Below are 27745 nucleotides of genomic sequence, written 5' to 3' on the forward strand. Positions count from 1 at the left end.
AACTAATAATAACTATATTCATATTATACCCAAATAATATAACTTTTCCTCTAATAATTTAATGGGATCTGATTAAAACCTCGAGATGATCTCATCTTTTCTTTTGTCTACAAAAACCTGGTGTCATAGGGTTGTTTAAGATTTGTATAATAACTTGTATTGAACAATGGAAGTGAATTTGGAGTGCTGTAAATATGTCAGCACAAGTTACAAATAAAAAACAACACGCAACGTATGTTATTCTGTGGATGAGATGAAATGCGTGGAGCGGCACATAACTGCATCACATATGCTCAGAACAAAGCGCCACATGAGAATTACGCCCTTTGCAGTTTAATATTCACATAAGGTCATTTACATTTACATTTATTCATTTGGCAGACGCTTATATCCAAAGCAACTTTCAAAAGAGGAAAACACAAGCAAATCATCTTAAGACAGTGGTACGAAAAGTGCCATATTACAAAGTTTCACTATCATCAGAATAGTATAAAAAACAGATGTAAGTGCAACTTAAAGTGACCGGTTAAGTGCTTTTGGAAAAGGTTAAGTGCTTTTGAAGATAGAGAGTGAGTTAGCTTCCCAGATTGAGTTGGGAAGTTCAATCCACCACCGTGGTATGATGAAACTGAAAGTCCGGGAAAGTGTTTTGGTGCCTCTTTGTTTTGGTACAACAAGGCGACGTTCCTTATCCGACCGCAGGCTTCTGGTGGGAACGTAGCTCTGCATAAATGTTTTTAGGTATGCTGGAGCAGACCCAGTGACTGTTTTGTATGCCAGCATAAGGGCCTTGAATTTAGTACGTCATCGAGTATAGATCAGAAGGATCATTCAGCCCTACACAATGCAATAGAAAGAAGTGTTGATTTCGTGGCACGTGCTAATTTTATCTAATCACATTCAATTCAGGGGTATCTATATATCACTTGGGTATCTTCTTTTGCCATGACGCTGGAGATTCAGTAGTGGTGGAGCGCCGCTGCTGAATAGCAGTGCAGGAAACACTGGTTCACATACTCTATCTTGTCACTGTATATTTTTGTTCATTTTTTAATTTGTAGTGCTTCAAGGGATTGTAGTTAATTCGCTCATTAAATACACCAAGTACACAGTGTTGTTTCTTTGTCATATTTTCAAATAACTTTTTGCTTCAAATAAAATTTTACATTTACATTTATGCATTTGGCAGACTCTTTTATCCAAAGCGACTTACAGTGCACTTATTACAGGGACAAAGCCTTGCTCAAGGACACAATGGTGGTGGCTGTGGGGATTGAACCAGTGACCTTCTGATCAACAGTTATATGCTTTAGCCCACTACGCCACCACCACTCCAGATATTTTGTAATGTTATGATTCCCCTCGGAGCTGGTTGGTTTGGTTCATGGCTTAGAACTCTTTTATGAATTTATTTATGAAATCCCTTGGGAAAAATGAATGGGAAAAATACTTCCAGAATCAAGATGTCTGAAAATGCAGGCCAGCACATGCGACACTGTTGCGCTCTATAGCAAAGCATTTATCAGTGTTAATTGTCTGATGGGCTCATGCAAATTTATGTGTGGGGAAAAAAGCCCATTGTCACAACCAAACCACAATTTGTTGTCTCTTTTTTCTCAGGCTGTGTATAATGTACAGGAGCTGATCTCTGAGATGGCTATGTGGGTCCGACAGGCCCAGACGTCCCCCCTGAAGTGCTGCCTCCACCTTCTCCAGGCCCTGTGGCCCACCCTGATCGTCTGATCACGCTTAGCCCTGTTACACCCGTCCTGGGCTTCCCTCTTATCGGACCACCTGGCTTCACTCTGGGCCCACCATGGGAGGTTGCCTCTCCAAACCCAAAGCAGGTGACAAACAAATACAACAAAATAGAGAAACCCTGAGTTCATTTAGTGCAGGGGTGTCAAATATACGACCTGCGGGCCGGATCCAGCCCGTCAAGGTGTCAACTCTAGCCCGTGGGACGATTTGCTGAATAAATAAATAAGTAAAGTTTGAAAACATTCACATTGATTTTGCCTGTAACTTGGGTAAGATGTAGTCCTACTATTATTTTATTAGCAACAGCAGAGCCGATAACATTTACATTTTGGTGTTGCATGTAGCTATGTTATAGCTTGCATGATCAGTGGAAATTCTTTTAATGATGTGGGACATTCAGCACTCGCAGTGTCACGCGTATCAGCGAACGCCACGGGTGACGCAAGTTCCATGGCCAAATTTTCCCACAGTGAAGTTGGTCTCAGAGAAATCATGACAGCATGGACAGGTCCAAGGATAAATATAAGATTTAATAACTGTTGCATTGTTTCCATCCCATTTAACTATTATTTTAAGCAGGTTTCAGTTCCTCTGCATTTATGTTTGGTTTTAGATGGTTTATCGTGGCTAAAGCTGCAGCCAACGAGCAAGCAGTTCTTATAAATATTATTGCTTGATTCCCTTCAACTAATTGTGTGTGTATTTCTGATGGATCCTCTGGTTAATGAAATTAGTAAATTCTGTGTTTTTCCTTCTGTTCAGAGTGAAATTAGCACCCACTAACCCGGCAAATGTGGATATTTTAATGCGCAGTGGTGGGTTAGATCTGAAGCGGGTGATTTATAGCAATCTTGGAGTGACATGTGACAAGAAATGCTGTCCACAAAGACGCGCGTTTGAAGAAACACACTTGATTATATTTTGAAGAACATACGAAAGAAAAGCCATTGATTCACTGGCTCTCTGTCGCCCATATTTGCAGCATACTGTATATTCTCATGAAACAGATGCATGCAGAGTGCTCACTGTTTCAGTCTTCTGAAAATAATTTGCATCTGCAAGAACAGTGTCATCCATGAGAACACTGCAAATGATCTAAGACCATCTCAGGAAGTGCTCTAAGTTTAGTTCTCTTGATTTCCACTTAGCAGTTCGCGTTTACATGCATTGTGAATGCAACATTGCTTAATTCCAAACATTTGTGGCTGAATACATTACCATACAAAGCAAATGACATGCTGCGACATGAATGCATTGTCATGTGTCATTATAATTCACTACAGCTTCAGAAGTGGTGTTTTATATACCTAAATGAATAACTAAAGGAGCTGGTAAAAAAATCTAAGTGCCTGGTGAAATTGGCACTTCACAGCCACTGTGGCTGTTGGATTTTGTATCTTTTTACCCCAGTGTTAGCTATGAAAACAGTATCTTTCTATTGTCCTTTGCTCCACCGCTGAACTACCAGCATCACTAAAGAAAGTATATTTTACCCAAGTTATGAGATTGCAGTTTGAATTGAATGTGGTGACATAAAAAAGCGTGCACTGTGAAATAGCACCAAAACAGCATGCCTTTCTATTGCGTTGTGTTCGCTGGCTGTACTCAACAACAAATACAGTGACTGGTTTAGTCCAATGCATGACTAAATTACTCTTATGAGCCTGTACTTTTAAAACAGTGATTCACCAGCTCACAAGTTCTCGTTTTGAATCAGTTTGATGAATCATACAGTGAATGAACTTACTGAATTACTCAGATGGCTGAATAAATATGTGATTTTCTGCAAGTTGCTCTCAGTCATGTCGAAATGTTTTGTGTACAAATTTGATAAAATATGATAATATATGATAAAATTTTGTTAAAGATAATAATTTTAATACATAATACAAGTTATTTAAACAAAGTTAAATAATCTATACACACTGTAATGTATGTATATATATATATATATATATATATATATATATATATATATATATATATACAAAGATCCCCCATTTAGCCTTAACAGACTATAGGGGCAAGTGCTGTTAGCTACAAAGGCCGGAACGGTACACAAGGGCTTGGGTGGCCATCACCACGCCCGACCGCCTTTGTCTCCCCAGTGGCAATGTTTACATACTGCACCAGGTACTCATTTTAGGCTGAGTCGACCTAGGGGAGGCCCAGGACCGGTTCAGATAATCATCACTGGTGTTGGACATGAGCAGGAATCAAACTCAGGTTGCCAGGTTCGTAGCGTAGCGCAGCGTGCTAACCGCTACACTAACGCTTCCCTGTGTGTGTGTGTGTGTGTGTGCGCGTGCGTGCGTGCGTGCGTGCGTGAGCGTGTATTTATCACTTTGTGGGTACCAAATGTCCCCATAAGGATAGTAAAACCTGAAATTTTTGACCTTGTGGGGACAATTTGTCGGTCCCCATGAGGAAAACAGCTTATAAATCATACTAAATTATGTTTTTTGAAAATGTAAAAATGCAGAATGTTTTCTGTGAGGGTTAGGTTTAGGGGTAGGGTTAGGTTTAGGGGATAGAATATAAAGTTTGTACAGTATAAAAACCATTATGTCTATGGAAAGTCCCCATAAAACATGGAAACACAACGTGTGTGTGTGTGTGTGTGTGTGTGTGTGTGTGTGTGTGTGTGTGTAAACTTCCCAAGTCCCACAACCCAAAATGAGTTTGACACACCTGATTTAGTGCAACCCTTACTTAAAGGGATATTTCTTCCAAAAATAAAAAAATCTGTCATTGTTTACTCAAGTTGTTCCAAACGCTTTTCTGTCTTTATTCTGTGGAACCCAAAAGGAGAGTATTTTACTCTCACAATACACTTTCATTGCATCTATTTTCTGTACAATGAAAGTGAATGGTGACTGTGATAATATGACATGTATGCTGGTGATTGGTTGTTACACAGCAGGCTCCAGTTTTGCTAGGTTAAGGGGGCGGTACCACCATTGCTGAGAGTTTAGTGAAACAAACAGTTGATGTGTGCAAAATAAAGTTTGATCAGTTGAGTTTACCCCATTGTCTGCCCTGTGTATAATGACAGTGACTTGAGTCTGAATTTGCATTCCACAGAGGAATTTGGAACAAGAATAGGGTGAGTAAATAATCCTAAAATAAACTATCCCTTAAAATCCTGTAATAATTGCAACTTGTGTCTCCACCTACTGTATATATATATATATATATATATATATATATATATATATATATATATATATAGGTCAGTTGGCATGGCCCCTGACTGCAGTTGTGATGTGGCTTTCCTTTAGTGCAGGAGGAATTTTAATGCTCTTAATTGCTCCTTGTGATCAAAAGGATTAGACAGCAGAATATGTTTCACAATGTATTGCTGTTTCTCTACTATGACCAATAAAGCAGAGCTGGAATTCAAGCTTGCTTTGACTGCACTGATTGGAGTGCTTTTGAGGCTGAAGCCACAGACCTGGATGAGCTCAAAGATACTGTGACATCATATATTAGTTTCTGTGAGGATACGTGCATACCTACTAGGACATTTTTATCATTCAATAATGATAAACCATGATTTACAGGAAAGCTCAGACAGCTTTGTCATGCCAAAGAGGATGATTACAGAAGAGGGGATAAAACATTGAACAACCAGGCCAGGAATACACTTACTAAGGAAATTGGAGTGGCAAAATGAAGCTACTCTGAAAAGCTGAAAAACTAGTTTTCAGCCAACAATACTGCATCTGTCTGAAAAGGCCTAAAAAGCATCACCAAGTACAAGACACCTCTCCCTCTTCAACTCACTGATGAACTGAATGTGTATTACTGCAGGTTTGAAACCCCCAGTCTCACACCCCTCCCCTGCTCTGATCTTCACTTCACACACACAACAACAACTCCTGCCACCCCCCTCTCCTGCTACTCAATCTGCACTTATGATCTGTGAGGATGATGTGTGCCGGGTCTTTCGGAAACAAAAGACTAGGAAAGCTTCAGGCCCAGATGGTTTCACCTGCCTGTCTGAAAGTCTGCTCTGACCAACTGGCCCACATCCAGATCTTCAATAGATCACTGGAGCAGTGTTAAGTTCCCTGCTGCATCAAATGCTCCACCATCATTGCGGTCCCCAAAAAACCCAAATTCACAGGACTTAATGACTACAGACCTGTTGCTCTCATGTCTGTGGTTATGAAGTCTTTTGAGAGACTGGTTTTGGCCTACCTGAAGGACATCACTGAACCCCCTTCAGTTGGTTTACTGAGAAAACAGGTCTGTGGATGATGCTTTCAATATTGGACTGCATTATATCCTGCAATGCCTCGACAGACCTGGGACTTATGCAATAATTCTATTTGTGGACTTCAGTTCAGCCTTCAACACTATCATGCCTGATCTTCTCTCAACCAAACTGACCCAGCTCTCCATGCCCACCCCAATCTATCGATGGATCACCAGCTTTCTGACAGATAGGCAGCAGCTTGTGAGACTGGGGAAACTCAAATTCAGGACCCTCACTATTAGCACTGGTGCTCCTCAGGGATGCGTTCCCTCTCCACTGCTCTTCTCCCTGTACATGAATGACTGCACTGCAAAAGACTAGTTACTAATCACTAATCTTGGAAGCTTTTCTATTGAGAGGAATTTTGAAAATGAAATATTACAAATGCACACCTGATTATGGAAGCAGATTTTGTAAAAGAAAAAGCGTTAAGAAGACACAGCCAATAAGCGCGCTCTCCTCTGCGTGACGTCAGCCATGCAGCCAGTGTGTGCCCGCTGAAGAGAGATGAGCATTAAGTTTCCTGAGGCTGAAACATTAGCAAAACTTTTTCCATAAAGTGGACATTCCCTTTAGTGAGTCATTGAAAATACGTAAGTGCGATTTTCTGTACTTTACTAGGTGACTCTATATTTGTGTTAGTCAATTGATTGTATGACTTATTGGTTTATTATTGTTAGCTTGTTTACTCGCACGAGCAGTATAGTATTCGTGTGTACAAGTTAATGTTTGTATTGCCGCCTTAATAAGTTTAATTCTTCATTCAGTAGTTTTTAGGGATGTTCGTAGGTAATACATTTATAGTATGTAGTATTGTACATGTGTGGATTGTTGATTACATGTCGTTCGTCTCATTTACCGTGCCATTTAATAAAGCAGCAAAATATAATGAACTTTCACCTACTTTATTCGGTGCGCTTCATGCGCCACCTAGTGGCACTACATAGTATTGCAATAATGTATATTTCAGTATATTTTATATATACTTCAAGAGTATGATTGTTTCTTGCAAATGGTGAAAGGTTATCGTGATTATTGTCTACTCATTGTTATATTTGTTATTTACAGACCACTTCTACATAAATGTCCACTATATGAGACTGTTGAACAATAAATGCCCTGTGGTCTGACTGTGCTGTCATGTCTGAATAATTTCATACAATTCTGTAAACTGAATCCTGACTCAGATGTCCTGACCGACACACTAGTGCGAACACGCACCCACCTGAACTAGTGCACATGATAGTATAATTGCCCTTTTTACATTGGTCCTTCGAGCCGGATAGTGTTTACACTAGACTAAGGATGTCAAACCCCCAGAATATAGAATATCAGATCCAAGGTGCACGGCCTAGACGTTCAGTTCGTCAGCCAGCATACCTCCAAGACTTCGAGGTTCAGTATCCACCGAACGCTCAAGTTACGGTACCTTTCATACAGATAGCACAGCAGACACATGGGCGAGAAGATAAACAGTGGGACGATACCTCCTTTGATCGTCTGCAAACTACCCGAGATTACAGCTCAGAAGAGGGAGCCGAAAGTGGATCACCTGATTCTTTAGAGGTAACAGGTCCACAAAGAGAGTCATGGTTTCTCAGTAGAGACCAGTGGAGTGCACAAGACGACCACACCTGTTCCTTACCTCTGGATCTTCACAAGACAGTGCATGACATTGAAAAGGAGAACAGAGAGCTTCGTCAATCTCAATTATCAATGAAGGAGGAGATCAGATGACTGACAGAAATTATGCAAGACATGTTAACGAGGAGCCAGTCAAGTCAGAGGCCATCTCACACTGCTAAACAACAGTATTCTATCCCAAACAAATCCGGTGCCCTCACCTAGAACTATTTACAGGGAGTCAGAAACACCTGCACATAAACCATCAACCCGTGCTCATCCAATACCAGCACCACGTAGAATTCCTACTCCAAAGAGTACAAACCCTTACAGTACAGACAGTAATGTCCATCATATTACTCCTCCAGTTCAACATCAGAACGATGACACCCTTTCTACTGGTAGAGTAGCAGCCCAGGTTACCTCCAGTAGGCCTGACCCCTACAGACATTACCTGAGTCAGCAACAGCCAGAGATGGATAGATCAGCCCCTACTCCCTCAATGCCCGATGCGCATTATTCCATGCAGCCCTACTGGTTACCGTCAAACCCACCGAGGTGGCAGATGAATGTGAATAGACAGGAGACAACCTACAGAGGTCCTCAGCCAACTATACCTGATTTTTCCCGTCGAGACCCAGGTGAATTTGCCCGCCTAAAGTTAGCCTTGAGTAATTTGTTGCCAGAGGACGCAACTGAACTCTTTAAGTACCAGGTTCTAGTTGACCACTTGAAGTTAATGGAAGCCCGCCTGATAGCAGACTCATTCTTGAATTCCCTTACTCCCTATTCAGACACTATGGCAGCACTCACTGAAAGGTTTGGGCGACCTCACCAACTCGCTCTGAATAGAATAGCTCCTGTTATGGGCTCCCAGGATGTCCAGTCTGGAGATACTGCAGGCTTTGAACGCTTTGCTCTACAAATCCAGGCACTGGTAGGTCTCCTGGAGACACTGGGTGCAGAAGGAGAAGTTGAATTACGATGTGGATCTCATGTTGCTTGACTCCTCACTAAACTACCTCCAGAGTTGCGGTCATCCTTTAGAAGGCACATGAGTTACGAACCGGGTACTGTGTACACACTTATTGACTTTGCTAAGTGGCTCAAGTTCGAGTCATGGTGTCAAGACCATGAAAGCATTGATGGAGAAAAAGCTCACAGAGTCAGACAAAGAACAGACTTCCGTAGGGATTCCAAGGTGAAATATCAAGCAACCACAATACTCCATGGTACAGATCAATCATTATTACCGGTGTTGCCGCAGTCAGCTAAGAGCACAAATCAAAGCAACGCCTTCTGCCCTTACTGTGATGGGAAAAACCATTACCTGAGCCAGTGTACGTCCTTCCAAGCACTTTCCAAAGACCAATTGACTGACTGGATAAAATCGAATAATAGATGTTGGAAGTGTGGACGCTCCCATCGAGCTGCGCATTGCACTCTGAAGAAGCCATGTCGTCTGTGCAATGGAAGGCACTTGCAAATCCTCCATGATGTGAATGTTAAGCCAATGAAGGAAGGCACCTGCCTTGTCAGCTCTACTAATACACCGCTGTACATGGACAGGCCTGAAGGGTCTAATCGAGTCCTTCTTAAGGTCATTAGAGTTATCTTGCAACACAAGGGTCAGAGCTTAGACACATATGCCGTGCTTGAAGACGGTTCAGAGCGCACAATCCTTCTGTCATCTGCAGCTCAAAGACTAGGTCTCACAGGGAAGTCAGAGGACTTAGCCTTGAGGACTATAAGGCAGGACATAACAACACTCCATGGCACAGCAGTTTCCTTCAGGATCTCAACACCCTCTCAACCGAATAAGAGCTATCTCATCGAGAGAGCCTTTACAGCGGAACCCTTGAGCCTAGCAGAACATTCCTATCCGGTTGCAGCCCTTCAGCAGAAATACAGCCACTTGAGAGGTCTACCACTTCAGCCCATTCACAAAGCCAGCCCAATGCTGTTGATCGGAGCAGACCATCCTCACCTAATAACCCCTATAGAACCAGTCCGCCAGCAGCCATTAAGACACGTCTGGGTTGGACTCTGCAAGGTCCAGCACGAGTTCTTGAAGAGAAATTGAAGTCACAGCAGTGTCTGCATATCACCATTAAACCTTCAATGGTGGAGCTTTTCCAGAATGTCGAAAGACTCTGGCAGGCCGATGTCCTCCCCATTAGATCCGAAGGGCTGCTCACAAGGTCAAAACAAGATCAAGAAGCTCTTACCCTTCTACAGACTCAGACCAGGAGAGTACTGGTTGATGGAGTTAGCCGATATGCTACCCCACTCCTTCGCAAGAAAGACATGGCTCTTCTTCAAGCTTCTAAAGAGGCCGTACTACCAAACCTAAGGAGCATAGAGAAGCGTCTGGAAAGGGACACCATTAAAGCTGCTGCATATAAGGAAGAGATAAGGAAGCTGGAAGTCTCTGGCTATGCACGCAAACTTCCTCCTGAAGAAGTCAACACTGATGGTGAGTCATGGTTCATTCCTCACCATATGGTTCATCGTAATGGAAAGAATCGTGTGGTTTTCAACTGTTCCTTCCAGTTTAGAGGCTACGGCTTGAATGACTACTTACTGCCTGGACCAGCGTTAGGCCCCTCCTTATTGGGCGTCCTGTTACACTTTCGTGAGCACAGAGTGGAAATAAGTGGTGACATCAAAGGGATGTTCCATCAGGTCCGCCTTCTTCCAGAAGATAAACATCTCCTCCGCTTTGTGTGGCGGGACCTTGATGGAACCAAACCTCCTGATGTCTACGAGTGGAAGGTGTTACCCTTTGGCATCACTTGTAGCCCGTGCTGTGCCATTTACGCCCTTCAACAGCACATCATGGACCACAGCAAGCCCAATGATGATGTCAGAGTCACGGTAGAGAAACATTTCTATGTAGACAACTGCTTGCAGAGCCTACAGTCACCTGAGGAAGCAAAACAACTGGTGGATAAACTCCGGCCAGTGGTGGTTTTGATCTTCGTCAGTGGGCAAGTAATGTTCCAAGTGTGGTTGAGCACCTGCCAGCATACGCACGATCCAACAGTACAGAATTGTGGCTGTCACAAGATTGGACTGACATACAGGAATCTACACTAGGTTTAAAGTGGTACTGCCAATTGGATACCCTTGGGTATAACCCCGACCAGTGAAGCCTGGACCACGTACCCTTCGTTACATCTACAGAGTGCTTGCAACTCAGTACGACCCACTTGGTTTCGTCATCCCATTTACCACAAGAGCTAAAGTTTTGGTACAAAGGTTGTGGGATAAGCAGAGGGATTGGGATGATCCCAACCTACCTGGTGACCTTTTGAAATCCTGGAATGACTGGGAAGAAGAACTTCCTACCATAGCCAGCATTTCCCTGCCTCGTTGTTTTGTATCTTTAGACACTGACCAGTTCCAGGTTACCAGACAGATACACATCTTTTGTGATGCCTCTGAGCAGGCTTATGGGTCTGTCTCGTATCTGCGCACAGAAAATGATAGAGGTCAAGTCCAGCTTGCCTTCATCATGGCCAGATCTAAAGTTGCTCCTAAGCGAAGACATACCATACCTCGATTGGAGTTATGCGCAGCCCTGAATGGTGCTCAGCTAGCCAAACTGCTTAAGACTGAACTTACTGTGGAAATAAGTAGAGTGTTTATGTGGACAGATTCCACAACGGTACTCGCCTGGATCAACTCAGAATCATACCGATTCAAGGTATTTGTCGGAACAAGGATAGCGGAGATCCAAGACCTCACAGTAGGGTGTACCTGGTGGTACGTGGACTCTGATAGGAATCCAGCAGATGACCTGACCCGTGGTAAAACCCTCAAAGACCTGTCAGTGACCAATAGATGGAGTCAAGGACCATCATTCCTCCTTGAACCTGAGTTAGCATGGCCAATAACTCCTAGTCTACAATCTCCGGAGGACAAAGCAGAGCACCGTAAGGGAATTTTTTGTGGCATTTCAACAGAAATTATTCTCCCAAGTATTCCCGATCCTGTTACTTACAGTTCCTGGAAGGAGCTAGTAGAGGCAACAGCCCAGAACCTTAAAGGAACAGAACAGCCCTCAGCGGCAGATTATCTAGCTGCAGAATTGCTCATCCTCCAAAAATCCCAGAGTGACAGTTTCCCTGATGAGTACATATTACTTAAAGCCGGGAAGCCTGTACAGTCAATCAGTCGGTTATTACCCTTGCACCAGAATTCGACGAGTCCAGTCAGCTTGTCAGAGTTGGTGGTCGTCTGCGACGGGCTGAAGGACTGGAATCGTCAGCAATCCACCCCATAGTTCTACATCCTCATCATTTCAGCACTAAATTACTAATCCGGGACTACGATCGCAAGCTCTGCCACCCAGGACCCGAGAGAGTTTTTGCAGAGATGAGGAGAAACTTCTGGGTATTGAGAGGACTCGAAGCCATTCGCAAGCAGCAGCATCTATGCAAAGAGTGTCAAAAGTGGAAGAGCAAGCCAGTTATTCCCAAAATGGCAGATCTACCGCCAGCCCGCTTGAGACTACATAAGCCACCATTCTACAGTACTGGAATGGACTGTTTCGGGCCATTTCAAATTAAAATTGGCAGGCGCTGTGAGAAGAGGTGGGGAGTAATCTTTAAGTGCCTCACTACAAGAAGTGTACATCTGGATCTTCTCACTTCCATTGATACAGACTCATTCCTGATGGCCTTAAGGAGGTTTGTAGCTCGGCGTGGCACACCGTTTGAATTAATCTCAGACCAGGGCACCAATTTCCGTGGAGGAGAAAGAGAGCTCCAAGAATCCTTTTCTTCTCTCAGCCCTCAACTACAACAACAGCTGGCCAAACAGAAAATATCCTTCCGCTTCAACCCACCAAATGCTCCACACTTTGGCGGAGCCTGGGAAAGAGAGATTTGGTCAGTGAAAAATGCCCTATGCACCACCATTGGATCACAGGTTGTGACTGAAGAGGTGCTCCTGACAGTCCTCATTGAAGTTGAAGGCATTTTAAACAGTAAGCCACTAGGATATACCTCAAGTAACATAGCTGATGTTGATCCTGTTACGCCTAACTACCTGCTTATGGGGCGGCCAGATAGTTCCTTGCCACCAGTGGTCTATCCAGCCACTGAACTCATGGGGCGGCGGAGATGGAGGCAAAGTCATGTATTGGCTGATCAGTTTTGGTCGAGCTTCATCCATCACTACTTACCTACACTACAGTCTCGTAACAAGTGGCTTTCTGAGGTTAGGAACATTTCCAGGAGATGTAGTTATGGTTGTAGACCCACAGGTCCCACGTGCCTTGTGGTTAGTGGGCAAAGTTATGAAAACCTTCCCTGGTTCAGATGGATGTATTAGAGCAGCTGAGATCCAAATCAATGATAAGATCTACACCCGACCGGTTGCTCGTTTGATTCCCCTTCCTTCTTTCTCAGACGAGGATTTATCTGTTCAGGACTTGGCCCCTACAAACTGATTAAGCCTATAAAGGAACCGGCAACCAAGACCGAAGTGGTCGAACACCAGCACAACATAACAACGGATCACAACCCGGACATGCAGTGCAAAGCAAAGTGCTCCAATATTCGCGAGAGACAAACACAAAACATTTGACATTTGGCATGCCGCAAGATGGCATAAGAGCAATGCACTCTTGCAATATCCAACAAGATAAGAGAATGTATGACCACAAATATTAAAACGGCATATGATGTTCTATTTGTGTACTGGGGACATTTAAGGTATAATACAGTTCCCCCCTACAAGCACCCTGCCCCCGTCAAAATGGTCTAGAACTGCCCCTGGTTCTTAACTTTAGGGGTTTCTTGCAACTAGGCACTCGTCAAATATCATGCTTGTTGATTATATCTGAATGAGAGTGTGAATATGGTTCATTCTGTAGAGCTCACTTACTAGATTCACTAAATGTACCACAAGCTTCTCCCAATGAAGACTCAGGCATAATTTTCCCAGTTCTGACACTGAAAACAAAGCCTTTGAAACAAGCTCTGAGATTTCATTTCTTTTGTCCGCTGGCACAGTCATCTTGCATGACTTTCCATTGATTTTAATTAAGGTTTACTCAGCATGTGAGAATTCTTGTGTGATTAAGGAATAAGAAGGTCCTCAGCACATTTTTCCAGCCAGAGAGAAAGCGAGAGAGCAAGATCAGATTGTTGTGGAAGCATTTTGCACAATCTCCTTCTCTCAAGAGATTCTATACATTAAAAAAAGGTGGTTCAGATTCCAATGTCCCCTTCTAAGATGTTTGCTATTTGATTAAGGGTAAACAAAATTAAACTGGCACACACTAGAAAGAGTATAATAGAAAGTTGTGCTGATTATTATACTTTACATGCTTTATGTATTATACTCTTGAGATGTGCTTGTACTTACAATATGAGGCCCTACTTTAAGAGCGCTAGCACTAAGTGCAGAGTCATACATGCAAAGTCAATGGGCATGGCCAGGAAGTTTTGGCATTTTCGTGCAAGCTTGTGCTTAGTCCAGGGCAGTGCTACTCAACCTCTGTATGGTCAGGGGCCGCAAAGCTGGATCCCTTTATCCTCAGGGGCAAACTCTTTATTTGATTCATATGTACTTTACCATGGGACATTATATTTTCAGAGTTTGGACATGGACTTTATAACCACCTTTGCGCTGAAAACAGATATGCTTTTGAAATGACTTAGCACAATGGCCTATTTCTCAGGAAAATATCAAATTTAGCTTTACGCCACTTCATTACCATACAACATACTCACGCAAATTCTAAGCGCAATTTTCGTGCCAACGCAAGCGCATGCCTACTTGCGCTTTGTGTTGGCACGAAAATTGCGCTTCGAATTTGCGCCTTTCTTGAAAATTGGATAAAACGTTGTGCACGGTCGTAGCGCATAGCACTGCGCTTTGTGCAATCACCATTTTAAGCTTTCTGGCAGAGGCAGTCAAGTCATTTTTATTTGTATAGTGCCTTTCACAACACACATCGTTTCAAAGCAGCTTTACAGAAGATCAGGCATTAACAAAAATTAAAACTGTAATATCTATAATGTCTATGAGTCATCATTGTGTAATTAGATAAAATACGATTGTGAATTGTGCTTAAAAATAAGTAATTAAATAATAATTGTATTTATAACCCCAGTGAGCAAGCCGAAGGTGACTGTGGCAAGGATCACAAAACTCCAAAAGATGTTGATTAATGGGAGAAAAATAACCTTGGCAGGCAGTCAGTTTTGGATTTTTTATCTGTTGGTATTTGTCCATGAGGTCATGTATCCAAACTAGATGTCAGGACCTCTGGCATTAAAACAGCCCCACAACTTTAAAGATCCACAACCATATTTAACCGTGGACGGGGGCACTTTTCTGTATGGCTGCGCCTCTGTGTGCGCCAAACCCATCGCTGGTGTTTGCTGCCAAAAATATATTTTTTTCATCTGACCATAGAACTCCCATATTGTCCCATATTGAAGTTCCAGTGGTGTCTGGCAAACTTAAGATGCTTGATTTTGTTGTTGGATGAGAGCTGAGGCTTTTTTCTTGAAACCCTCCCAAATAACTTGTTGTGATGTAGGTGATGTCTGATTGTAGTTTTGGAGACTTTCTGACCCCAAGACCCAAATCATTTCTGCAATTCTCCAGCTGTGATCTTTGGAGAATTTTTGGCGACTCAAAAGATCAACAACCTTTTGCTGCACATCAGAAATGTATTCTTTGGTCTTACCCATTGTGATGGATGGCTAAGGAAATTTGGCATATGATATGTAACATCATTTGTCACTTCTTTTGTTTAACTTCTTATCATTAATTAATTCTGCAATATGTTTTTGATAATTTAGAACGTTTAACTATAGGTAGACAATTCAATTATCAAGATGTGTGTTTGTGTTGCAAACTTTATATTAAGCCATTCAAAGTAATGTAAATTACATGTTTATTAAAAATAATATTATTTCATATTAACAATTAGAATAAAGGTATAGTTCACCCAAAAATAAAAACTCTCTCATCATTTACTCACCCTCATGCCATCCCAGATGTGTTTGACTTCTTCAGCAGCACACAAATGAAGATTTATTAGAAGAATATCTCAGCTCTGTAGGTCCATACAATGCAAGTGAATGGTGACCAAAACTCAGAAGGTCAGAATACAGAAACAAATTCCCACCCTGTCCTCTCAACGGCTCCATAATAAGCTTCATATGGTAACATCTAAATGTTTTTTCAAGTCAAAAATAAATGTATTATAACTAAATCAACCTATATCATAGGTTACACTCACAAAAGTAATTTTAGGAGTCAGATCAGGTAGAAAATTTGTTAGAAAAAAGGAAACAACTGCACAATTTCACTTTTTACAGTGTGGAATGCACCAAAATACAATTTTGACAATACCACTGTATCATGGTACAACCTTTTTTGTTCATCAAATTCAGCCTGTTGTAAGTGTCTTGAAAGTTGCTATGAAAGTGTCTGTTAAATGACTTTAGCATGTGTCCTGGGATTCAGTATGGTAACCAATTAGCCTTTCTATGTATTTCTTAATGCAACTGATGTTAGTGATAACAGTGGTAGCAGTTTGATTTTCAACCGATCAGTTGTCTGCCATCTTGTTTTGAGAGCCTTATCTTGTCTAATATTTAATTTTTTTATTGCATATTAAACACTTTTTTTGCAGTAGAGGTCAAAGTTGAGCTGACTCTTTTAGAGAAAGAGAAAGAGGTGGATCTGATGTCTCCTAATGGAAAGGCCAGTCCATTCTCAGAGTGCAGACCCAACGGCTCTCTGGGACACTGTTCTGATGAGGACACAATGACTCAACGACCACAGCGCAAACACAGAGATTACATAGAGGCCTCTGTCTGCCATGTCAAAGACCTGGAAAATGGACAGTAAGTGTACATTACTTTCAATCATACTTAATTTGCACACTTTTGTATGTTTAGCTCACACCGTGTTTGTTAGCATGCTAATCATAACTAAAGAAGACAAGATTTATTGTTTTACTGTGGATTACTTTTTGTAGCATTTCACAACTGACAATTTGAAAGACATTTCCTATTGACTCAGGCAGGACAACATAAAGGTGTGTCCTGTTTTTAATGTAGCCAATAGCCATAAGTGGCCTAAACATTTTTATACTCCTCTGCAAACAAGATGAGTCATCAATAATTTATGGTTCTGTTTCCCAGAAGAGATATAGATGGTATGTTTGAAATGTGTATATTTGCTAACATTTTACTTTGCCAACTTTTAGGAGTACACTATCATGTAGATAGCTTCAAAGCTAACAGACATAGACTGAAAGCCACAAAATCATTTGAGCAAAACTACGGATGATATCAGTATTGAATTGTGTGTGTTTTTTTTATGTATTTTTGAGCTGTGCTAATCAGATATGTTGTGTTTGGCAGAATGCGTGAGGTGGATTTGGGTGCAGGCCGAGCTCTGCTCATAAAGGAACATGGAGAATTCTTTGCCATGGGACATAAGTGCCCACATTATGGGGCTCCACTGGTCAAAGGTGAGGTACATCCTGTGGAGCACTGCTGGTCTTCTACATTCCATAGCTTGGGAATTACATTCAAAGAACCTTTTGCACAGTTATCAAGCAGTACCTCTTAGAGATTGAATGTTGTGGATTTAAATGAAACAGCAATGACATTGATTGTGTGTAACATGCTGGTAATCAACAGCAGAAAAGATAACACCTTTCAGAAATACTCTCCATTCAAAAGCAATTGTACCTGTCCTACAGGTGTGCTATCAAAAGGGCGTGTGCGATGTCCATGGCATGGGGCATGTTTTGACATTGTTACGGGTGACATTGAGGATTTCCCTGGCTTAGACAGTCTGCCCACCTTCCAGGTAACATCTTTATGCATTGTAATTGTTGTGACAATATTGTCTTGTGTTATTGTGGGTCTTTCCCTGGGTCCCTTGAAACCTGAAAGCCCAATATTGAAAACCAAATTTGACTTATTAAAGAGATTGTTCATCCAAAAATGAAAATTCTCTCAGCATTTAGTCATCCTAGATGTGTATGAATTTCTTTCTTCTGCAGAAAACAACCAAAGATTTTTTGAATTATCACAGCTCTGTAGATCCATACATACAGTAGCAGGTGAATGGTGACCAGACCTTTTAGGCTCCAAAAACATAAATAAAGGCAGCAGAAAAGTAATTCACATGACTCAATATTTAAGTCCTTTTTTACTATAAATCTCAACTTTAACTTACATTATCCATTCTTTCATATTCTGAAAGTGAAAGTGGAGATTTATTGTAAAAAAAGGATTGAAATCTTGATCTGTTTTCTCACCCAATGTGATTGCATCACTTCAGAAGACATACTGTATATTAAACCACTGGAGTGAGAGTAAGATATTTTAATGATGTTACGGGAGGAATGTGTAGCATTAAACAGTGCATCGCGCCCTGCTGCGTATGAGGCTGCGTAGATGCAGACCAGTCAGAGTTCCCATGACGACCCCTGTCCACCGTTGAAAGCACCTACAATGGGCATGTGAGTGTTGGAACTGGACCTTGGAGCAGTGGATTAAGGTTGCCTGGTCCGATGAGTTTCCTTTTACATCACATGAACGGCCATGTACGTGTTTACCTGGGGAAGTGATTGCACTAGGATGCCAACATTGTTCCAGTAGAGGGAGTGTGATGCTCTTGGCAGTGTTCTTCTTGGGAAACCCTGGGTCCGGCCATTCATGTGGATGTCAATTTGACATGTGCCTCCTACCTAAACATCGTTGCAGACCAGGTACACCCCATCATGGCAATGGTATTCCCTGATGGCAGTGGCCACTTTCAGCAGCATAATGTGCCCTGCCACACTGCACACATTGTTCTGGAATGGTTTAAGAACATGATTAAGAGTTCAAGGTGTTGCCCTGGCCTCCAAATTCTCCAGATCTCAATCCGATTGAGCATCTGTGTGATGTGCTGGACCAACAACTCCGATTCTCGGTGGCTCCACCTCGCAAATTACAAGACTTGAATGTCTTGAATGTCCTGCTGCTAATGTCTTGGGGTTTTGTAGAGTCCATGCCAGGCGAGTTGGCGCTGTGGTCATAATGGTGATAATGTTTTGGCTCATCGTGTATATCATTTTTCTTTATTTAGCACTATGCTCAATGCTATAAAAGTTGTGGGCTATGTTCCAAGACTCGATGCATCCCTCCATAGAGGTAAGCAGCTGTTTAAATACGCTTACTCTGGCAATGTGATTGGTCGGATTAAATTAACCTGCTCCTCCCAAACCTAGTTATAAAACTCCACTTTGAATTACAAGAAGGTGAATAAATGATGAAAGAATGAACATTTTTAGGTGTAAAATTCCTTTAATTTACCTGTTTTACTTGTTTAAATGCTTATTTACAACAGGACATTAAGTCATAGAGGAAGTAGATCTTCTTGTAAACCCAGAGGATTCATAAATTCATCAAAGGGGAGAAAATGAACCTCCAGAGCAGCAGGGGGAGTTCTCATATTACATCTATTATGTAATAAACTGTCATTTCAATTAATTTCCTCACACTATTTCAGGTCAAAGTTGAGAAAGAGAGGGTGATAATAAGGGCAAACAAGCAGGTAAATATCTTCTTTCTCTCACTGTCTTTAAATTATTTTTTAAAGTGAATTAAAGCTGTGTGCAATTTTTTCAATGTTAAAAAATCGAACATATTGTATCTCGGCTTAATGCTGCTGAACTGTGAACTATAAGGAAGCAATTCGTGGTGTAATTTTACTTATAAGTGTAACTCTGTTATGCCATCAAAACAAGTTTGTACAACCAATGGAAGACAGCAGAGTTTTCATGAAATCTGTTTGAAACCACATTGTTTTTAGCAATATTGTTTGGTGACGCTAGTGTCGGAGAAATTACACACTTCAACTTTAAATTTAACAACAGTTGTAAATAGTGATGTGGGGTCTCATCTGCTTCCTGTCAGGCCCTTCAAACTCAGCGGCGGACAAAGAGCATGTCAAAGTGTTCAGCTGTCATCAACTCCAGCAATGGATTCAGCCACATTCTCATTATTGGATCAGGTTGTAGCCATAATGTTTTAAAATTACTCTAAAATGCACTAAAACATAATGTTTTGAGAAGTAAACTGTTATAAGGCTCATATGTGCAGCTTACTTCTAAACTCTGCATTCCACTAATATTAACTGGGCTATATATATACACTGGCAGCCAAAAGTTTGGAATAATGTACAGATTTTGTTGTTTCGGAAGGAAATTGGTACTTTAATTCACCAAAGTGGCATTCAGCTGATCACAAAGTATAGTCAGGAGGACATTACTGATGTAAAAAACAGCACCATCACTATTTGAAATAAGTAATTTTTGATCAAATCTAGACAGGCCCCATTTCCAGCAGCCATCACTCCAACACCTTATCCTTAAATAATCATGCTAAATTGCTAATTTGGTACTAGAAAATCACTTGCCATTATATCAAACACAGTTGAAAGCTATTTGATATGTTAAATGAAGGTTAACATTTATGCTTGTTTTTGAGTTGACTGGCATGTCTTCAGGACAATATTAGGTCAAAAATGGCAAAAAAGAAACAGCTTTCTCTAGAAACTCATCAGTTAATCATTGTTTTGAGGAATGAAGTCTATACAATGCTTGAAATTGCCAAAAAACTGAAGATTTCATACAAAGGTGTACACAAAGGTGTCTTCAAAGACTGGCTCTAACAAGGACAGAAAGAGATGTGGAAGTCCAGATGTACATCAGAGTCTCTAGTTTGAGAAATAGACGCCTCACATGTCCTCAGCTGACAGCTTCATTGAATTCTACCTGCTCAACACCAGTTTCATGTACAACAGTAAAGAGAAGACTCAGGGGTGCAGGAAAAGAGTGTTATGGATCTTAACCCCATTGAGCTTTTGTGGGATCAGCTAGACTGTAAGGTGCGTGAGAAGTGACTGACAAGACAACCACATCTATGGCAAGTGCTACAGGAAGTGTGGGGTGAAATGTCACCTGAGTATCTGGACAAACTGACAGCTAGAATGGCAAGGATCTGCAAAGCTCTCATTGCTGCACATGGAGGATTTTTTATTAGAACACTTTGAAGTAGTTTAAGAAATTCTGACATTTCTATTCAAATTGTAATAGTAATTTGTCATGTTATTAATGTCCTGACAATACATTGTGATCGGTTGAATGCCACTTAGAAAATTTGCCACAAGTAGAAATTTCTTTCCATAAGAGCAACATCTGTACATTATTCCAAACTTTTGGCCACCAGTGTATATAAATATAGCTGTTGTGTTCAGCACACACTAAACAGTGAAATTGCGTTTTCCTGCTTATCTATTGCATTATCTGTTTTAAGGGATAACTTGCCCATAATTTGCTCACCCACATGTCACCCTTATGACTTTTTTCTTCCTTGGAACACAGTTTCACTTTCATTTGTTTGGAATTAAGATGCAATGAAAATGTATGGTGATTGAGGCAAGCAGACTGCCGAACATCTCATTTTGTGTTCCATGGAAGAAAGTCATTTGACTTTGGAGCAACATGAGGGTTTGAAAATAATGACAGATTTTTGATTTTTTTTTTGTTGTTGGTTGAACTATCCCTTAAAAAGAGTAATGTGATATTTAATTGGATAAATTACTGCACTTTGTACATGAAATCAAAATGGACCTGCATGTACTTATACTTACGTACAACATAATGTACAACCTAATGAATACATACAGTAAGCAACAGAATATGTACATTTGGAATAGTCTACTGTAGGTTAAAAGGTTGCATGCCATATTTAAACATGACACAATGCAATTACTGGTTGATACATTATAATATAGATAAAATATAAGAGACAATAATGTCTGAAATATCTTCAGATTAGAGTTCATTGTACATTGTGGCCACATTTCCAGCTTGGGGCAATAACGTGCATTTATTTTCAGTAATTGAAAGGTCAGTTGTCAATTCTTCTTTACTTATTATTTCTTGTTAAGCATAAGGCTTGCCTAAAACAAATAGGTAGATACACTCATTTAGCACTTTATTAGTAAAACTATGGTGCTAATAAAGCATCCGATGAGGTCTTCTGCTTTTGTAGCCCACCAGCCTAATGGTTCGATGTGTTGTGCATTCTGAGATGATATTCTGCTCACTACAATTGTATAGAGTGGTTATCTGAGTGACCATAGCCTTTTTGTTAGCTCGAACCAGTCTGGCCATTCTCTGTTGACCTCTCTCATCAACAAGGCATTTCCGTCTGCAGAACTGCCGCTCACTAGATGTTTTTTTGTTTTTGGCTATTATATTAATAAGGTTATTAAAAGCAGTGTTTTTAATGTTGGTTTAAAAAAACCTTAAATTAGAGTCATATTTTATTATTGGGGCATGTTGTCACAAAAGGTCAACATGTTTGTTGAACTGAATAGTGAAGAATTTTTTTTTGGTTTAGCTTAATTAAATTGTGGTCATTGGTTCCAAACAATGAAAATTTGAAAAAGCAAAATGAATTGAGTTAATCCAACTCATATTTTATATGTTTAAATAACTCTATTGAACCTTGCAGCTTATTGCTAGCTAGCAACAAACACAAAAGCATATTATTTGTATATTTTTGTACTGTATAACAAGTATGGTGCTGCTGAGAGTTAACAAACCCCCTAAAATTCATTATACTAAACAAATCCCTCAGTATTTGTTTAGTGTAAAAAAAAAAAGTAATACACATTCAATTTTTTGAAATTTCATAACCAAACTTATATCCTTCCCATTAGCTCCACTCTTCTCCAAAATGGTAACCTCCAAGACAATTAAACAACTCCTCTAAATACCAACAGAACAGAACAGTAAACACTAACAAGTCTTCTACTTGTTTCATTTAGCATAGAAATACATTAAAATAACCCTTACATTTAAAATCAGTCCAGTACCATGCAAAGCATGCTGGAAACTGGAAATCCCCTGCCCGGATTGAACAATACATTGATGCAAAAACGTATTCACATACATTAGTCCCAACACAGTTGGATTAAGTGAACATACTGTAGATATACATTGTTGTACATTAAGTTGAGACAAAATGCTAATTGTGTTGCATCATCATGTTTAATTAAGTTAATTTAGCAAGCAGTAAAAATCATGGTGAGTGAACACCCATTAGAAGTCTGAATCCATTTTAACGTTTCATAGCTATGTGATCATATGTGTTGAATATCACTTGGACTTTCTGCAATATAATTATGTTCTCATCTCAAAACATGAATGTATTAAGTTGATTTAAAGTGTACTGGTTTAGTTTTTTCAGTAGAGCTGCCATCACCTTTTATCAGTGTATCTTTTGTCCTGGGCAATAACAATGGAAATGTTCAATAGCTGTTTTGTAGCCAATACTTTGTGGCTTATGGCTAAACAGACATTTAGTTTTAAAAATAAACATACCCTAAGAAATTTTCACTGGAATACAAAGTGTGACAACAAGCCCCGGTCCCCATTATATATTCTTTGATCTGAACATAACCTTGTTCACACATTTGTTTCAGTGCTCTGCCCTTAGCAAGCCAGGTTAAACTTCTATATGCGAGCACCTCTTGAACTCAACATCTTGTGTTCTCACTCAGGTCCGGCTGGTCTGGTGTGCGCTGAGACTCTGAGGCAGGAGGGTTTCACTGATCGTATAGTGATGTGCACCATGGACAAACATCTGCCTTACGACAGACCTAAACTGAGTAAGGTTTGTACACAGAACAGTCCACAGTTCAGTCTGAAAACTAAGTTTCACATTTACATTTGAAAATCAGTGTTTTATTATAGATTTAAATTTTAATCACACATGCTAAAATGATATTATGTTGATGTCCATCGGCTCTTTTCTTCAGTCTTTAGAGAGCACAGCTGAGCAGCTACAACTGCGGTCCATGGAGTTCTTTCAAATGCACGACATAGAGATACTATTGGAAAAAGAAGTGAGAGCACTTACTTATATTTTTTTCTATCCCTTACAAAGACGTACTGTGGTGGTACCATGGTGATGGTATCAAATAGAAATACCATGGTATCAGCCATGGTTCATGTCCAAAAAATATAGTATTACAATGGTACTTTCATATACACGGATGAGCCAAAACATTATGACTACCTGTCCAATATGCTGTTGGTCCTCCATGTGCCGCCAAATCATCGCTGACCTGCCGAGGTATGGACTCTACAAGAGCCCTGAAGGTGTCCTGTGGTATCTGGCACCAAGACATTAGCAGCAAATCCTTCAAGTCCTGTAAGTTGCGAGGTGTAGCCACTGTGGATCAGACTTGTTGGTCCAGCACATTCCACAGATGCTCCATCGGATTGAGATCTGGGAAAATTGGAGGTCAGGACAACACCTTGAAATCTTCATCATGTTCCTCAAACCATTCCCGAACAATGTGTGCAGTGTGCCAGGGCACATTATCCTGCTGAAGGAGGCCACTGCCATCAGGGAATACCATTGACATGAAGGGGTGTATCTGGTCTGCAACGATGTTTAGGTAGGTGGCATGTGTAAACTGACGTCCTCATGAATGGCTGGACTCAGGGTTTCCCAACAGAACATTGCCCAGAGCATCACACTCCCTCCACCAGCTTGCCGTCTTCCCAAAGTGCATCCTGCTGCCATCACTTCCCCAGGTAAACGGCGCACACGTAAACGGCCATCGACAAAATGTGAAAGATAACGTGACTCATCGGACCAGGCGACCTTCTTCCACTGCTCCAAGTTTCAGTTCTGACACTCATGTGGCTATTGTAGCTGCTTTCAATGGTGGACAGGGGACATTGTGGGCACTCTGACCGGTCTGCGGCTACGCAGCCCCATACTCAGCAGGGTGCGATGCACTATGTGTTGTGACAAATTCCTTGCCATTTCAGAGATGCCTACCCAGTCATCTGACCATAAAAATGTGGCCCTTGTCAAAGTCGCTCAGGCCTTTACTCCTGCCCATTTCACCTGCATTCTACATGTTGACTATGAGAACTGATTCGCTTACCAGCTAATCTACCCAGACCTTGATATGTGGCCGTGTTAGGAGATGATCAACGTTATTCGCTTCATTTGTGAGTGGTCATAATATTTTGGCTCATCAGTGTACAGTTATATACCATGGTACTGACTGATAACCTATTTATTTACCAGTACATAGTACTTCAAATTACTTTAAGAAATACTATGCTACTACTATTTTACCTTTTATAAATCAAGTATTGTCATGACTCATGTTCAAAAGCATGGCGTTAACATGGTCCTTATAGCATCAACTGTACCACTGTTTCATTATCCTTTTGGTACTTTTTGTCACTGATATTATTTAAAGAGTTGAAGCCTATATATTTGTCATTTTTGCAAATTGCGATTCGGTTCTTCACAGGTTGTCTGCGTAGATGTGAAGACAAGAACTGTGACATTTCGGGATGGTTATAAAATGGAGTATCGAAAACTCTTCATTGCCACAGGGAGCAGGTAAAAGACATAAATCTATATCTACAGCTGTGACAAGGATATTCTATTCTCCAGGTCCCTTTATTTAGGTGCTAGAGCTGCAAATGTGATGCAGAACCTTTGTTTTGAACCTTCTATATACTGTAGAACATTGAGTTGTAGACCAGTTCAGTTAAAGGACAGCCACATTCAAGACAACACTTAACGGGATAGTTCAATAATTCACCCTAAACTGAAAATTCTGTCATCATTTACTCACCCTCATGTTGTTTCAAACATGTATGACTTACTTTCTTCATGGAGCACAAAGATGACGTTAGGCAGTATGATAGTCTCAGTCACCATTCACTTTCATTGGATCTTTTTCCACACAATGAAAGTGAATGGTGACTGATTGAGTGTCAATATGCCAAACATCTCTTTTTGTGCTCAACAAAAGAAGTAAAGTAATACATGTTTAGAACCACATGAGGATGAGTAAATTATGACATGATTGTCATTTTAGGGTGAGCTATCCCATTAAAAACTGATAAACTGACCTCAAAAACCCCTCTTATTCTTTAATATGAACTGAAATGTTCTAATTCCTTTACCTTTACAGACCCAAACCTCTGAGTTACAAAGGCAAAGATGTGGGAAATGTGTTTCACCTCCGAACACCAGAGGAAGCAAACAGCATCGCTACACTCGCCAGCAATAAGAACGCAGTCATCGTGGGAACCTCGTTTATTGGTGAGAACCAATACTTATGTCATTATTTGACTCTTAGGTCCCAAAATGTACTTTTTAAGACTCCAAATACTTGGAGGAAATGTTTTGCTTGTAAAATGTTACTTTAATATAAATGCCTCTTGATTTGATGAAGTGCTATCTAATGATAATAATAATAATAATAATTCAGTTATTTTTAAATGCACTGAAAAATTTAAAGCAGCAATTTTAGTGGGTAGAATTTATTTTACAGAGTGTGGGTCAAATACTTCTGGGGCCTCTTTATAAAGGACTGATTTGTGATAAAGGACAGATATGTGTTATGTAAAGCAGCAGTGTTATGTGATTTTCTATGTACAGGTATGGAGGTGGCCGCAGCTCTCACAGATAAGGCGCACTCGGTGTCTGTCATTGGCATAGAGGCCGTGCCGTTCCGTAAAGCTCTTGGAGAGAAAGTGGGAAAAGTCTTGATGAAGGTTTGAGGATATACTCATGTATCACTCATATTATTGCAGTAATCACATTATATTCAAGTATAGATCCCTCTGTAATTGTGATTTCCTTTTGGCATTCTCCTTTCCTCAGCTGTTTGAGTCGAACAGGGTGAAGTTCTACATGTTGAACGAGGTGTGGGAGATGAGAGGGCAGAATGGACAGGTATCATTAAAGTGAGAGAAACAGGAGCTCAGTGAAGTATAGGCAGGGGTTAAATTGGGGCGGAACTGTCTGGAACGGCGTTCCGGCACCTCTGATTCAAAAAAAGAAATAAAGATTTCTTTATATAATGCAATTAGTTACATTACATTTTTTTAAGCTAAGTTAATAGAACTTTCAGATTTTTAGCTACACATTCATGTTAATTGCTTTTAACTTAAATCATTGAGTAAGTTAACTCATATATATATATATGTATATATATTTGAATGGCACTTAATTTTAAAGTGAACAGTTTGGCTGAATTTAAAATTACCATATAAGCTCAACTGGGCGGCACGGTGGTGCAGCGGTTAGCACTGTCGCCTCACAGCAAGAAGGTCGTGGGTTCAAACCCTGGTTGCCCCGGCCTTTCTGTGTGGAGTTTGCATGTTCTCCCGTGTCTGCGTGGGTTCTCTCCGGGTACTCCGGCTTCCTCCCACCATCCAAAAGACATGCAGGCTAGGTTAATTGGTGTCTCCAAAAAAATTGCCCTAGGTGTGGATGTGGAGGTGTGTGTGAGTGTATGTCTGTCTATGTGTGGCCCTGCGATGGACTGGCGACCTGTCCAGGGTGTCCCCCGCCTTTCGCCCAATGTTAGCTGGGATAGGCTCCAGCCCCCCGCGATTAAGCGGTTGACGATGGATGGATGGATGGATGGATATAAGCTCAACTTAAACACTTCAAGTAACTTGTACTGGTAGAGTAAACTAGCATGGTGAATGTTTACTAATTGGAAACTCAATGGTTTCACTGGCATAACAATATCTTAATGAATAAAGTATTGTACGTGTCCTAAAACTAAGCTCAAACTCCACTTTTCACAATAATGGTAACCCCCCAAAACTTGAACATAACACAAAATAGCACAACAAAATAAAAGTCCCCCTCTTTACATTCATCTTGCTTAAAGACACGTTATATAACACTCAATTTGAACACTTTCTCTCCCTGTCGAGTGCCATGCAAAGAATGCTGGGAAATAGAAATCCCCTGCCCAGTTTCAGTTAAATTTAAGTTCCTCCAAATTTAATGAGACAAGTTCATTAAACTCAAAACAATAAAACAATTCAGGTTACGTAAAAGGTGCCAATATCGTGAACTCAAAAGCAAGAGAAAGTTCTAGATACTCATCAAGGTTCATTTAAATTTTCCCTACTCAATACAATTATTTTGAGTATTAGGGTTTACAGTTGCAGGCAGGCTCCAGTTCAGTTTTTTATGCAATCCGTCT

The 27745-nt window shown here is 40.7% G+C and overlaps 1 protein-coding gene across 3 annotated transcripts in view; it reads left to right on the forward strand.

Annotated features, from left to right (window-relative positions):
- Positions 1–27745, forward strand: part of LOC127623374 (apoptosis-inducing factor 3) — a 55439-nt gene that overhangs the window by 16163 nt on the left and 11531 nt on the right. The window contains exons 2-13 of one of the 3 annotated variants that reach the window (XM_052097817.1): positions 1621–1847; positions 16311–16524; positions 17047–17156; positions 17391–17500; positions 19193–19237; positions 19600–19696; positions 23258–23370; positions 23516–23602; positions 25037–25128; positions 25709–25839; positions 26179–26294; positions 26404–26475. In XM_052097817.1, coding sequence (XP_051953777.1) covers positions 1817–1847; positions 16311–16524; positions 17047–17156; positions 17391–17500; positions 19193–19237; positions 19600–19696; positions 23258–23370; positions 23516–23602; positions 25037–25128; positions 25709–25839; positions 26179–26294; positions 26404–26475 — 1218 coding nt within the window. In that variant the 5' untranslated portion in view covers positions 1621–1816. Of the gene's footprint in view, positions 1–1620; positions 1848–6530; positions 6616–16310; positions 16525–17046; positions 17157–17390; positions 17501–19192; positions 19238–19599; positions 19697–23257; positions 23371–23515; positions 23603–25036; positions 25129–25708; positions 25840–26178; positions 26295–26403; positions 26476–27745 lie in introns of those variants that run through there. The other 2 variants (XM_052097825.1, XM_052097834.1) reach the window with 2 other exon arrangements.

Source organism: Xyrauchen texanus, chromosome 3, assembly GCF_025860055.1.
Source record: "Xyrauchen texanus isolate HMW12.3.18 chromosome 3, RBS_HiC_50CHRs, whole genome shotgun sequence".
Lineage (NCBI taxonomy): Eukaryota > Metazoa > Chordata > Actinopteri > Cypriniformes > Catostomidae > Xyrauchen > Xyrauchen texanus.